Genomic DNA, 14,950 nt, shown 5'->3' with positions numbered 1-14,950 from the left:
ATAAACACTGTGGTACATACAGACAATGGAATATTTTTCAGCAATAAAAAGAAATGATCAACACAACTAAGAATTGGTTTTTTGAAAAGATAAACAAAACTGATAAATCTTTAGCTAGATTTACCAAGAAAAAAAAGGGAGAGAGGATTCAAACATAAAAATTAGAAATGAAAGAGGAGACTTTATGCCTGATAATACAGAAATACAAAAGATCATAAGGTACTACTATGACCAATTATATGCCAACAAATTGGACAACATAGAAGAAAAGGGCAAATTCCTAGAGACATGCAATCTACCAAGACAATCATAAAAACAGAAAATCTGAACATAACCAATAATATATAAGGAAACTGAATCTGTGATCCAAAACCTCCCAGCAAAAACAAAAAGCCCTGGATCACATAGCTTCACAGGTGAAATTTACCAAACATTTAAACAAGAATTAATGCTAATTCTCAAACTCTTCCAAAAAATTGAAGAGGAAGGAACATTCCCAAACTCATTTTACAAGGCCAGCATTCCCCTGATATCAAAGCCAAATAAGGACACTACAAGAACAGAAAATTACAGGTCAAAATCCCTGATGAGTATAGATGCAAAAATTCTCAACAAAATACTAGCAAACTGACTTCAACAGCACATTAAAAGGATCATACACCATCATCAAGTGAAATTTATCCCTGGACGCAAGGACGGTTCAAAATATACAAATCAAAATGTGATATATCATGTTAATAGAATGAAAGGTAAAAATCTTATGATCATCTCACTAGATACAGAAAATTTATTCTGACAAATATTCAACATCCTTTCATAATAAAATCTCTCACAAAGTGGGCATAGAAGGAACATACCTCAATACAATAAAGGCCATACGTGACAAGCCCAAAGCTATCATCATACTCCATGGTGAAAAGTTGAAAACTTTCTAAGATCAGAAACAAGATAAGGGTGCCCACTCTCACCACTTTTATTCAACAAAGTATTATAAGTTCTAGCCAGAAAAATTAAGGAAGAAAAAGAAACAAAAGTCATGTAAATCAGAAAGAAAGAGGTAAAACTGTTTCTGTTTGCTGATAACATGATCTTATATAGAGAAATGCCTTAAGACTACCAAAAAACTGTTATAACTAATCAATGAATTCAGTGAAGTTTCAGGATACAAAATCAGTTGTGTTTCTATACACTAACAATGAACTATCTGAAAAGAAATAAAGAAAACAATCTCATTTTCATTAGCATCAAAAACAGTAAAATACTTAGGAATAAATTAACCAAGAAAGTGAAAATCTATGTCCCCAAAACTATAAGACACTGATGAAAGAAACTGAAAAAGACACAAATAATTGGAATGATATCTTGTTTTCATGATCAGAAAAATTAATATTGTTAAAATGTCCATACTAACCAAAGCCATCTATAGACTCAAGGCAATTCCTATCAAAATCCAAATGGTATTTTTCATAGAAATAGCAAAAAAAATTCCTAAAATTTATATGGAGCCACAAGAGACCCTGAATAGGCAATGTAATCTTGAGAAAGAACAAAGCTTAAGGCATCACCTTTATTGTGGTAATCATTTTAATATATATGCATATCAAATAATTACACAATGTTATATGTCAACTACTTCAATAAATCTGGAAAAAATCCTGGCAGTTCCTTACACACATAGTTAAAGTTTAATAAATATTTGTTGAATTTTTTTTAATTAAAAAAAAGAAATGAGCTATAAACCACAAAAAGATATGAAGGAACACTAAATACATATTTCTAAGGAAAAGAAGCCAGTCTGAAAAGGTTACATTGGGTAGATTTCAACTAACATTCTGGAAAAGGCATTATTACAGAGACAGTAAAATGATCAGTGGTTACCAAGGGTTCAGGGGAGGAATAAACAGGAAGAGCACAGGGGATATTTAGGGCAGGGAAATTATTCTGTATAATAATATAATAATAAGATAAAATACAGGATAACATCCTGTATGATAATGGTGGATACATATTACGCATTTGACAAAACCAATAGAATTGTACAACACTAAGAGTGGACCCTAATGTAAACTATGGAGTTTAGTTAATAATGTATCCATGTTGGTTTATCAGTTATAACCAATGTACCATATCAATGCAAGATGTTAATAATAGGGAAAACTGGGCAGGATTGAGGGCAGGTGGGTGTATATACAAACTCACTGTACTTCTCACTTTTTTTGTAAACCTAAAACTGCTCTAAGAAATAAAGTCTATTAATTAAAAAGATAAAAAAGTTAAGTATGACAACTGTGTCCCATCAAACAGAGAATAATAGCAGAGATAGAAACGATTAAAACAAAGAATCAATCAACAATGTATGAAGGATTTCAATTTCTTCACATCCTCCTCAACACTTGCTATTGTCTGTTTTTTTTTTTTATTAGAGCTACCCTAGTGGGTGTGAAATAGTATCTCACTGTGGTTTTAATTTGTAGTTCCCTAATGACTAATTATGTTGAACATCTTCATGTGTTTACTGGCCATTTCTTTATCTTCTTTGAAGACATGTGTATTCAGATTCTTTGACTATTAAAAAAATTAGGTTCTTTGCCTTTTATTGTTGAGTTGTAGGAGTTCTTTATATATTCTGGATGGATTTCTCTAATCAGAGATATAATTTGCACATATTTTCTTTCATTCTGTGAATTGTCTTTTCACTTTCTTGATGGTATTATTTACAGAAGAAACACTTCTAATTTTGATGTAGCTCAAGTTGCTTTTATTTTTTTCTTTTGTCATGTGTTTTTGTGTCACAGCTAAAAATATCCATTCTTAAGGATATCCATTGTCCCTGTACAATTTGTTGGATAAACTATTCTCTCATTGAATTTATCCGACACTGTTGAAAAAAATCAATTGACCATAAATGTAAGAGTTTATTTCTAGACTCTCAATTCTATTACATTGATCTACGTCTATCTTTATGCCAGGATCACGCTGTCTTGTTTACTACAGCTATGTAGTAAATTTGGAAATTGAGAATTGTGAGTCCTCCAAATTTGCACTTCCTCTTCAATACTGTGTTAGCTATTCTAGGTCCTGTGTATTTCCACATTAATTTTATGGTTTCCAAAGCTTTACTTTTAAAACATGTCCATCACAGTTTCTGTGGATTATAACTATACTAGAAGTCTGGGGTTACCACTAGAAGTACTAAAAAAAGGCTCACTTAATATCATCCCTTTAACTTTAGTAGCTTAAGAAACTTGAAAACAATTCCCGTGTCTAAGGTGGAGAAAAAGTAGCAGCTTATGGTGGAGCAGTCCAGTAGTATTTCAGCTTGAAACCCAAGAAAGCCAACAAGACCTAGAAGGGTTGGAAATTAAGAGGATTCAAGAAAATTAAAAAGGAGTATTGAAATCAATGTCTGAATATAGGGGTAGGATAGAAGAAGCTTACAAAAGAAAAAATAATTATTAGTGAGTATAGGTCCTATGTTACAAGTTTTCTTTCCTAAAAAGTTTGTTTTGATAAGTCTACTTTACTATTAATGTTAAATTTTGCTGTTCTCATGAGGGATTAAGTCTTTGCAAAATCGATTTAAAACTTCATGGTGGTAGTCTAGATCTCAAGTAAAGTACATTCCCTTACTTGAAGCCATATGACTAAGGCATCAGTTTATCTATTAGTGGTACACCAAAACTACAGGAAAAGTAGCCAAGAAGGAAAAGAAAAATAATCTCTTAAGTAATGAAACCCCAAACATAAATTCATAAAAGGGATGGCAAGTGTGCCAGTTCTAACCATGATTACCTCTTAGGTATTCATTAAATTACATTAACATATTCACCTTCAAAGACATTGGTTTAAAGCAATTTAATATTTGCATTGTTTGAAGAGTATGATAAAGTAGGTTATTCAAGAAACTAAGTTTAAATTTCTTAATTTTTTTTTTTTTGGTCTGGCTCTTTTGAATGGGAGGGTTTTACTCCACGGTCATACCAATTCTATATAACCATTTGGGTGCTCACATTTGTGACAGCTTTAAATTTGGCACTCATCAGACATTTAGTATCTGAGGAAAATCCAATCATATGAGCAAGCAATATAGGTTGCTGACTTTGTAATAGGTATTCTTAGACTGGTTTGGTCTTTGGTATCTGTCATTGACTTTAGAAATAGCATACAGTTTCTAAAAGTGAAGGAAAGATAGAGTAAAGATTAATATTTCTTTATGTGTAACTTTTCTACAAACTATTAGATTTAAATTAGAATATCTCACAAACCCAGCATAATAATGATGGCTGGGTGCCAGAATTGAGCTGTAAAACCAAAAATTACAAAAAAAAAAGTGCAAAGAAACATTTCTTTCAGATATCACAAGCTTACCTTAAAATAGGTTCCTGTTCATAGTACATACTTTTAAATTAGTGCTAATTTCATTTTTTAATAAAACTTCTGGTTTCCTAATGTTGAAATAAATCCACTCCATACAGCTTAAACATCTCTGTCTAATTTATGTTATAGTGACAGAAAACATATCACTTTATTTTAATTGAGGCAAACAAATACCAGTTGTATGGGTTAAACTATTATTCTTATCTGCATTATCATGTAAAATAAGGAAGTCATTACTTCTAATTAGAAAAACTTAGTGCTGGTTATGAGAACTAATGAAACAAGTTTGTTTATTCATACTTTGATAATCTGTAGAAGATATTTGCCCTTCTAAACATTTCAAGGCATAGCTCAATTTCTACGTCTTCTTGACATTCCATAGTTCCTACGATCCACTTATAACGTAGTTTCAAAGCATTGAGTAAATGATCTTTAGCAGTACTTTCCCTTCTTAGGCCACTTGGCTTAAAATTAAGCTAAATGAGCCCATTTTTCTTTCATTTAGTATAGTTTTGAAAAGTTTCCATATCTGGTAATATTTCTTGAGTATATGTGTTAATAAAAATAAAAGATTATTGTGTTTTCTAAGTACTTGATTAGAATTTTTCAAAACCTGGGTATGCACCAGATTTTAACATAGCCTAACAAAAGGTGGAGAATTTTAATTGACACATTTAAAAATTTGGACAGAACTGACATTTATGTATAATCCAAATTACTTCTGGGAGCATTTGTTCTTTATATCATACTTTGATGTACTTAAAGAAAAATTTCCTAAAGTCATTTCTGTATTCATATTTAGATCTGTCAATTTAGACTTCTTTGAGATTTAGATTAAAAAGGCTTGTTGTTTGTGTAAATTTTACCAGGTTTGGTAAAACTACAGAATGTAATTTTTTCTTTTTGTTTCAGTATGCTAGGTGTAGCTATAAAATAATGTAACCACAATTTCTGTGGTTTAGAAATCAAATGGAACCAGCTCTTGTTTAAAAAGTTCTATCTTTAATACTTTTTTAAATGTGCTATAAATAAAGGTAGACATACACAGATAATACTAAAAGAAGTCAATATTATTCCTCATTGCTGAGATTAATATCTTAAGTAAAAATGTTATGACAATTAAAAAATACATTTCCAAGCAAACCAGTATACTGACTGGTATTTTGTATATATCTTTACTAAAACCTCTAAAAATGGGTAAGAGAAATTAGACAACCTTAAAACTTTGACATACATCTGAAAAGATGGTAAACTCATTTTGAAACAGAATCCTTTCTTGACAACTGAGCATACCCAACTATTAGAGAGGTACCTGAGAGTTTTCAGGAGAAAAAATCCAGCTCTTCAGGTTTAAGAGACACAGATAAATTAAAGAAGGAAAGATAAGCAGAGCATTAAATCTAACACACAGATTGAATCTGAAATGGAATAGGACAGAAAAACAAAAGTGACATAAGCAAGAATATGGAAGCACTGAGAGAGAAACTACCAAGAGTGATCAGATTTTACTTGTGTCCTCACATCAAATTACAGTATATCCTAGGTACATACTTGAAGAGAATCAAAGATAAGCAAGTTGGAACAAGACAACTCTTGATGGCCAATATAAAGGTTCTATGTCTAGAACTGAAACATATGTATTTTTTATTACATTTTTTCATTCTACTTTTATATTACCGAAGGAAATTAGTCTTGTCAAGCCTGATTCTAATTGAGTTGGCATAATATTTTCAGTCTCTGCTCTAGAGAAAGAAGTAAAAGCCTCTATAATCCAATTCAAATAAAATAATATAGCCAGTGAAGCCAATGTTAATTTTTTCTTTGAATTTTTAATTAAAATATAAATTTTTATAATGTGATGTTTTATCAAGCTATTAAAACATGAGGTTCCTTGGCACTGAAACTATCTACATTTCCATGAAAGACAAGCATGAAATTCAGGCTCTTAACTACTCTTTGCCAAGAATATTTGCCTTCTCTAATATTTTACTAGTAAACAGGTATGTCACTATTTTGCTTTGGGCTAGATTATATAAATAAGGCTGACCTATTTAATGTTAAATGAAATTACTCAGACTGGTTTAAAACTGCTGTCTCTCTACAGCAATAAGAGTTGACTTAGAGTCCATTTTCAAGGCCTTGTTGAATTCTCAGATATAGTTGGAGTTGTTAAAAGCCATGTTATGTGAAAGTACAAGGTGTGTATATATGATAAACAGCAAATACAGTCAAAAAAAATCAAATGATAATAATTTTTTAAAAGTATGAGTTTCTAAAAAAGGATGAAGTCCTTAATTTTCACTTCCGTTTTATGTGAGAGAATATAATTTATTTGGTTTTCATCTTTTTAAAAAACTAAACCTCAGTATAAATAGGAAAGGTACTATGAATTCCTTTTGAAAGAATGGACCACACAAAATACAAACCTGTTTTCAAAATGATTTGACTGCTGTATAATTACCTCTGTGCTAATATCATGATACTGAGTTGAAGCTGCCCCGCACTTCAGCCTGAGTTTTGACACCAATTGCTCAAATTCTTTAACTTCACTGAAGCGAAAAGCTGTTTTTCCTTTGATACTAACGATGACAGATTTGCTGGAATCATTTGTCTTATCTATAGCTAAGACCTGGGGGGTGAAAACATATTATAAATGAATCACGTTTTCCCTTGTTGCTGACACTGTTGGGCAAAATGTATTTAGCTTATTTTTTGTGGCTAAAAATTTCTGTCTATAGTTAGGATGTATTAAGAAATAGACGTTGGGTACTTAGTTGTACCACTGACACAAGCAACCTGGGTGCAAGTTATTTCACTTCTTAAGTAAAAGGTTTAACTAACATGTAACTTTTAGAAATGACAATACAAAAGTAAAAATTTCATGCTGCAATGCTGATAACTGATTTCTGACTTACACAAAAGCTATCAACTCTATTCTTTTTGACCATGTGCATCAAATGCAACAGTATACACTCTGGTATTCATGTCATAAATGTCTGCGTGATCATACTCCCATGTTGAGTCATCCTAAACCCTTATCTTATTTATAAACTTTCAGTTTTTTCTATTTTCATTTTCAATACGAGCTATAAAACTCTTATCCTAGTACACTTATCCTGAAGAATGGTACTCTTATCCTGAAGAATAATACTAAGCTTAAAAAAATTATTATCTAAAAATTACTAAAAGGACATTGCATATTGAGTTTTAAATAATTTACAGAATTACAATATTTTACTCTGTGAATAATAACGTTTTCAAACTAAAAACTGATATGTAACCAAATTTACATTACCTCTCTTAATGGAATGATTACACTACATAGATTGCCATCCTGGCTGGCAAAGCAGATATAGTTTTCTGAGATGCACATTTTTCCATGAGTGTTGAAGTGGCTGAATGGTACCCATAGGAAACATTCATGTACTTCTTTCAAAGTCTCTTCTTTGGGCAGCCTAAAAAAAGCATTAAACTGCTCGCTGTGGGCTCGATTTTCCAGACCTCTAAAGGAAAGAAAAAAAGTGGGGGTTTCAAATGATGACTTCACAAGTATACACACATTCGTATTGATTAATCTAAATGCACTGTAAAGCAAAAAGATTAAACAATATACGCTATGTTCTTCAACAAATTATGAAATGGAAGAAGCACACTGATTCCTAACAAATTCATTTTCTTTGTTGTCTTTTCCAATTTTGTATTATTAGTAGATTACAATGCACAAAAGTTAGAGAGGACGTAGGTCTTCAAACCATCTGTTAAGGGATGATTTGCTGGGAGATTAATATTATATTATTATATATTCCTAATATGTGAATATGGCTAAAACCAATCTTGGCAGACAATAATTTCTGTAACTGATTATCAGAAAATCAAGAGAACTACCCAGTTCAAGCAAAATAAAATAATGAAAATTTATGGCATCAAAATTTAGAGAATACTGTACAAAATACTATTAAAATTAAGTGAAGCAAAAATTTTAATGAATGTTTAAAAAATTCAAAGTAGAGGCAAGATCACAAAACAACATTGCTTACACAGTATTGGGTGCAAGATGGGTGTCAATAAATACACATGACTTGTTAACTGATACATAAATATATAAATAAAATATAATTGCCTAAAATAGTAGTTTTTCTAGAGGCATTAAACACTTGTGCTAAGCAGCAGTGCCATCTGGGGTAGTAAGTAAATTATGCAAGTTATACCTCAAAGCCAACAAAGTTAAAACTAAATTTATCTTTCCAGCATATACTATTTGAATATGTGGCAGTTCATCATGTCTTTCAAAAATAATTTTGATAAATACGAACAGAAAACCACATTAATTTTTACTTCACTTAAATTGTAATATGGTAGATTATTTCACTATTATTTAAAAGAATAATGTCTTTTATATGAATGAAAAGCTGTCCATGATATATTATTTTAAGTGGGAAAAAAGCAGATTGTAGAATAATATGTGATATTCAGTCCCATTCATGTTTTTGGCAAATATTTTTTTTAATTCATGTATTTAAAAGCCTGAAAGGATATACATCGAATTCAGCTGCTGTTATTATGCTTCCATATTGTTTAAATTGTAAAAGTAATATATATGGTAAAAACAATAAGCTGGAGCAGTAGATATTCCATTTTAGAAAAAGTCATTTGGAGACTAAGTCTAAATAAGCTATGGTTCTTTTTAACTTACTAGAGAAAAGGATTTAGATATATATAATTCTCCATAGGCTATTTTAAAAAATGTACATGGCCAAAAATCAATTTCCTGTACTTCATTCAAATATAGACTTGGTAACGAATTGATAGATGGCCTTTTAGAATATTCTAAGGGAAATTAAATGGCTAAAAGTTTATGTTTATGGTGGCCAATCAAGGAACTACAAAAACAAATGCCTCACTATAATAAAACATAAACTGGATTCTTAATCCTTATAGAGCTCTATTTATAAATAATGCACACTGGGACCTAATTTTGGTAATAAGGTGTAAAAACAATTCACCTGGCTGATCTATTTCCAGAAAAGCAGGAAGGTTCACAAAGGAACCCTTATATATACAGATTTTAGGAATAGTTTAAGAATAGGCAAGAGGGACAACTGTACCCAGTAAGGGCTATGCAGTAATCACACAACCCTCCAGGTCACTTGTTCTGGTCTATCTGTAGGACTTAGGTTCCTCTTATTTTACACTTTCCCATACAGTCTATACCCTCAGCCTCCTTGCCAGAAGCAGCTTTCACTATTTCTGGATCCTCTCCACTCTCCCTCCCCTTTGGCATGCTGATTTCAGTCAACTGTTCCAAGTGTTGAGCAGGATATAAGGGCTCTGGTTGGTTTCAGCAAACCAAATATAGTGGCAAACAGCTACCAGACAGATACTTCTGATGCAGGCACTAATAATGATTAATATTTATCTAGTGTTTTGTATTTTACAAAGTGCTTTCACACATTATATTGCTCATTCCTCACAAGTGCTGAGGTAGAAATGACAGTTGAGAAAACTGAGGTCCTGAGAGATTATGACTTGTCCAAGGGTTGCTCTACTGTCATTCTAAAGCCCATTTTTCACTGACTCCACTTACTTTCCCTTTAAAAAAAATGACACTGTCTATAAGTTATGTTTAAAAATAAACAATACATTAAACAGTTTCAGACCTGAAACTATCTAGACTATCTTAGAGAAATTTAGAGTTAGATTAACCACACACACAACAATCTCTACACTTCTAAAAGCACTCCAGAGCAAATCCTATGAGGATCTCAAGAAATTATTTTCAAGCTTAACTTCTACTACTTCTTAGGATTAAACTTCATGGAGAGGATACTATTCGTAAAATGCATATGAATAACCCCCCCCAAAAATACACACACACATCAATGATTACTCCGAAGAAAAGTTTTCATATAACATAGAAAAGTTAACTTTTAATGTTATTCAATGCTACTGTCCTCTGGTCAAAGAATAAAAAGTAAGTATGAATTATGTTTTGAATACCTTTTGGTGATTTGTAGAGGATCATCAAGGATTGGATCATTATCAAATGTTTCCTTATCAAAAAGTCTTCTTATAGCATAGTTTGCCAGCTGCTCCATAAGAAGGTATGTTTGGTTAATATGCAAAAACATTGAAAAATAGTGATTCTCTCCTTGGGAACACACATGAATACTCTCTGTCAGTATAACATTTGAAGTCTTTTCAAGTCTTGAGATTGCATCCCAGGAGATAATGAGTTTTACTGCAAATAAGAATAACAAGGAGATATGATTAAATTTCGCAATGTTGACTAATGTTTTCCAATCAGGTCTTTCAAAAACAATAGGTAACCACTTGAAAAATGCTATGAACAACTAAAATACTTTGGAGTTCAAGTTTCATTAAAATTCTGAAGCATAACAATGAGCATTCAATAACGGATGATTCTATGAACAGATATAATTTTTAAATAATTTAAAATTTTCTTCTGATTTCATATTTAAGTCTGTTACTTTACATAATAACATAACCACTGATGTAAAAGCTATACGTGTGCTACGAACAGTTCTGTTTGATAGTTCTTTGTAGCTGTGAGCCATTAGGCACTACGGCTACTATATTTATATTGTATGTTTAAAACAAGGATTAACATATGGATTGAAGAGAGTTGGTAGTTTATAACGGGGAAAGAAAGAAGTTCTATGCCAGATCACCACTGTCATTTAATATTCATTTGCTTCCCACAATATGTAAGGCATTCTATATACACTTCTAATGGTTCCTATGTTAAGCTATCAGTCTTAAAAGCATTCTCTCCCTAGATGAAGTGAACTTTTTAATGTACAGTTTAATTACCCTTTATATCTATCCTATTACTTTATATGCAATCTAACACCATCACAGATAGGTCTGTCTGCAGGTTCAAAGTCATAGTAAGCAATAGAAATCACTTACTTTCTGATCCCAACAAAAAAGAATAGAAGCTTAGAAAGTTGGTGCTAAGATATAGCCAGCCCTGACAAGGAACCCGTCCTTTCCAATAACTGCATGAGTAATACGTCACTAACTTTTCCTGTTCTGGTAAACCAAAATATTTTTCAAATTTCAAAAGGGCTTCTCGAAATTTTTCAGGATCATCTTCTTTCGCAAAAGATTGTTTTCCCTCTTCAGCAATTAATCCCTAAAGGAGACAAAATATTTTCTGAAAATTAATAATTACCTACCAATAAAAATATATTTCACATATTTAAACAGTTCATGGAATATAACTGTATTTCTTCAGCTACATATATCACGTGTATATCATATCCATATATGATATAGACACATATACACATATAAATGTGCACATACACACTTCTCTTAGTACAGAGGCAGAGCAGATTTTCTTTAATTTTGTAATTAGTATTTTTCTAATGTGCCACAAGGAGCTACTACAAAATACAGATGCTCATTATTTTGATTGAGTGAAGGGTTCTTTCACACTCCAAACTCTAGAGATTTTGAAATGAAAATATCTAAGCACTCACAAGGGCACCAAAGACTAACCACTAACTTTACAATTTTCTTTAGCTCCGATTCTGATACTCATATGCCTGCTTTTGCCAATCCTGAAAGGTGCCAGTAAAACAATGACCTTCCAATGCAGCTTTGATCCTCAAATAAGAGGGTCAAAGATTTTAGTATTCCATCTGCAGAATATATCCATGCCACTTACTCTTATCTTTCCTTGTACAAAATTAGTAATATCTTCATTTGAATCAAACACAGACAAGGTCTTCATGATATTTTGTTCTAACCAATCCCAATGTTTGTTTATTTCTTCTCTGTTGGCTCCTGATTAGTAACAAAAAAGAATGAAAGACTCAAAGAAAATTCCACACACACAAAAAAATCTGCTTTTGATATTTATAAGCTTAGTTTAAAAGATAAAGTTATATTTGCTTATTTTCAAAAATGAGCATCATAAAGGAACAGTGGTACTATATTTATTCTCTATTTTATCCTTATATGTGGGTATGAACACTATCTTTCATTATAAGTAAAAAGAATAACATATTTAATGAAAGGGTAGAAAAGAAAATGCAACTCATGAGAAAAGATATAAAATTCTGAAAACAAGATGCCAGTAGCCTGTGCCTATGGTAACTAGTTCTTTTAAGAGACTATATAGAGTACCAGAATATATATATATATATATACATATACACATATATACATACGTTAATCTTTGGTCTTCAAATAACACAGTTAGTACTATATCTATAATCTGTGTGACTGAAAACAGTGTGCACATGACAACCCTATGCACACTGTATAAATGTGGATTTTAACCGCAGCAACTCTATTTCAGAAGGTATGAAGCCTTTGCTTAGAGTCAACTCTTCTTAAAAGGCCCAGCCAACTTAAAGAAAGTTCATGAAAAAGGTTAGAAACCCTGTAGCAAGGGTAAATCCAAGTGACCTGCTGAACCAGTGTTAGGTGGCTTACTGAGGGTAGGATTAAATACTACAGTTAGCTCTGGGTTGCTTTAGCTGGAAGAACATTTCAGTATCTTTCAGTTTCCCCCTATAACCCACATACCTTTAAGATCTCTCCGGCATTGTAGATTATATAAATCTTATTCAAGAGAAATATCTTGACTTCTCAGTATGTTTTATGATATATGGAGAGTGATATGTCAAAAATTTATTGACACTGCAAAACTGCCTATTTCCTACAATTCAGTTAGAGTTGTATTCATGTTACTAAAGTCATCATACCATGTATAATATCCTTCTTTAATGAACCACAAATAAAAGCCACAGGGAAATTTTAAGGCCTTTATTTTGGTCCTTTAGGTATAAAGAAGCTTCATTAGTAGGTAACTACTATATTTCTGCATCAGGTTAATTTGGGAGAATAAGTTACATAAGAATCCTTTTTTTTTTAAGTAAAAAGGACTTTTTTTCTAAATAATTTCTACCAACCAGATTTAGAGTTGAGGTTATAGATGTCTCATGATATCAGCAGGTGTAATATCTTTTTCACTTAGTTTAGATGGCATTCATTTTAAGAGAGCCAGGAGAAAACACTCACCAGAAGCACTAAAGGAAATTTAGAGGGAGATGCAAAAAACAAGCCACACATCTTAAAAAATTAATTGTATGCTGTATGTTCACACATATGAACTATCCAGAAATTCACATGCTTTTGTTTTTTTTTTAAAGTATATCTACTTGAGAAGAGAGAAAGAAAAAAGGCAGTCTTCCAACATTAAAAAAAAAAAGCCATAAACCTGGGATTCTAATTTAGACCAACATTATAATGGCCTCATAAAAGAAGTAACAAACTGTCATTGAATATGTATTTTTCTAATTTTGAATTGCTTTGTTAGGAAGAATCATCCTAATTCCTTTTCTACCATAACAGGTATATGTGGAAGCAACTGAACCACCCCAGCATGGATTAATATGTAGCATTACCTGTAAGATATCCCTTCATATTTCAATGATATGATGCCTTTTGTGAGAAAGTAGGTATGTAACTAAAAAGGGTTCATTTTTTCAGGCTTATATTTTCTTAGAGATCAACCTTTAAGTTTCGGGTTTGATTCTCCTCATCTGAGTTATGATGGATGAAACAAAGTACTGCATGGGGAAGTTCTCATCTTCCTTGCAGTTACATTAAGAAGAGGCAGGTTGCAGAAAGGAGTGAGTCATTTAGCAGTAGCACTGACCAAAATTTGCTCAGAATCAGCACTGTTCTAACACATGCTTCAGATCCATCACATTAATGGATTTTTTAAAAAACATAATAATCTGTAATCCTTCTTACATAAACAGTTATATATCTTTCTATTCTCTCAAAGTAGAGTTGTACATTTAACTTGTTTCTAAACCAAAAGATACATATAAATAAATTTAAATACTCAATTTCTTAGTACCCTTATTTGTTTGTATTCCATGTTTTAAAAGTCATACTCACCACATGCAATTGACAGGTAAACTTGAGAATCTGGTGTTTGGTGTAGGATGCGAAATGGAGCTACCTTAGCAGTAGAGTCTAAGACTGAATCAAGAGTCCCAACCAGAAGCCCTGTTGCAATAAAAAGAGACTGTTGAAATAAGGATTTTATAAGAGGTAAAATCAGTATCTCTTCATATGACTAACCAATAGATTTTTTTTTAATTTCTAGTCCAAGCTTCCTTATAGAGATTTTTCTTTAAAAAATACTTTGGATGAAGAGATTACAGTGTTCCAGTGTAAGCAGTGCTTGAAAAAAACTATCTTTCAGTAAAAGAATAAATCAGGTTCAATTGTCTAAACCTCACGATATATTTGCAGTACTTATTGACCTCCTTTACAAGGTTGTGTATATAGCAGATAAGAATGTAGATTCTGGTACCAGAAGTTACCTAAGTTTGAATCCTGGCTCTGGTATGTGCTTGTGTCAGCTTGAGCCAGTTGTACTTACCTTTTCCCCCATCGCCATTTGTAAAGTAAGGAGGTAAAAATGGAGCCTACCACAAAAGGTGATTGTACATTTGAAATGAGTTATTGTTACATATAAAATACTTATAAAACATTTAGAACAATGCTTAGCACACAGTAAACC

At 31.8% G+C, this 14,950-nt stretch overlaps 1 protein-coding gene across 2 annotated transcripts in view; it reads right to left on the bottom strand.

Annotated features, from left to right (window-relative positions):
* Window positions 1–14,950, bottom strand: part of TBC1D8B (TBC1 domain family member 8B) — a 54,569-nt gene that overhangs the window by 26,959 nt on the left and 12,660 nt on the right. For both annotated transcript variants that reach the window (XM_010987748.3, XM_064482890.1), the window contains exons 2-7: window positions 14,320–14,430; window positions 12,071–12,189; window positions 11,308–11,533; window positions 10,375–10,615; window positions 7,673–7,880; window positions 6,839–7,006 (exon numbers count right to left, since the gene is read on the bottom strand). In XM_010987748.3, the coding sequence (XP_010986050.1) occupies window positions 6,839–7,006; window positions 7,673–7,880; window positions 10,375–10,615; window positions 11,308–11,533; window positions 12,071–12,189; window positions 14,320–14,430 (1,073 nt within the window). The remainder of the gene's footprint in view (window positions 1–6,838; window positions 7,007–7,672; window positions 7,881–10,374; window positions 10,616–11,307; window positions 11,534–12,070; window positions 12,190–14,319; window positions 14,431–14,950) is intronic.

The sequence above is a fragment of the Camelus dromedarius genome, chromosome X (assembly GCF_036321535.1).
Source record: "Camelus dromedarius isolate mCamDro1 chromosome X, mCamDro1.pat, whole genome shotgun sequence".
In the NCBI taxonomy this organism is placed as follows: domain Eukaryota; kingdom Metazoa; phylum Chordata; class Mammalia; order Artiodactyla; family Camelidae; genus Camelus; species Camelus dromedarius.
The sequence above is the reverse complement of the archived record's forward strand: the minus strand, read 5'-3'. Positions and strand labels throughout refer to the sequence as shown.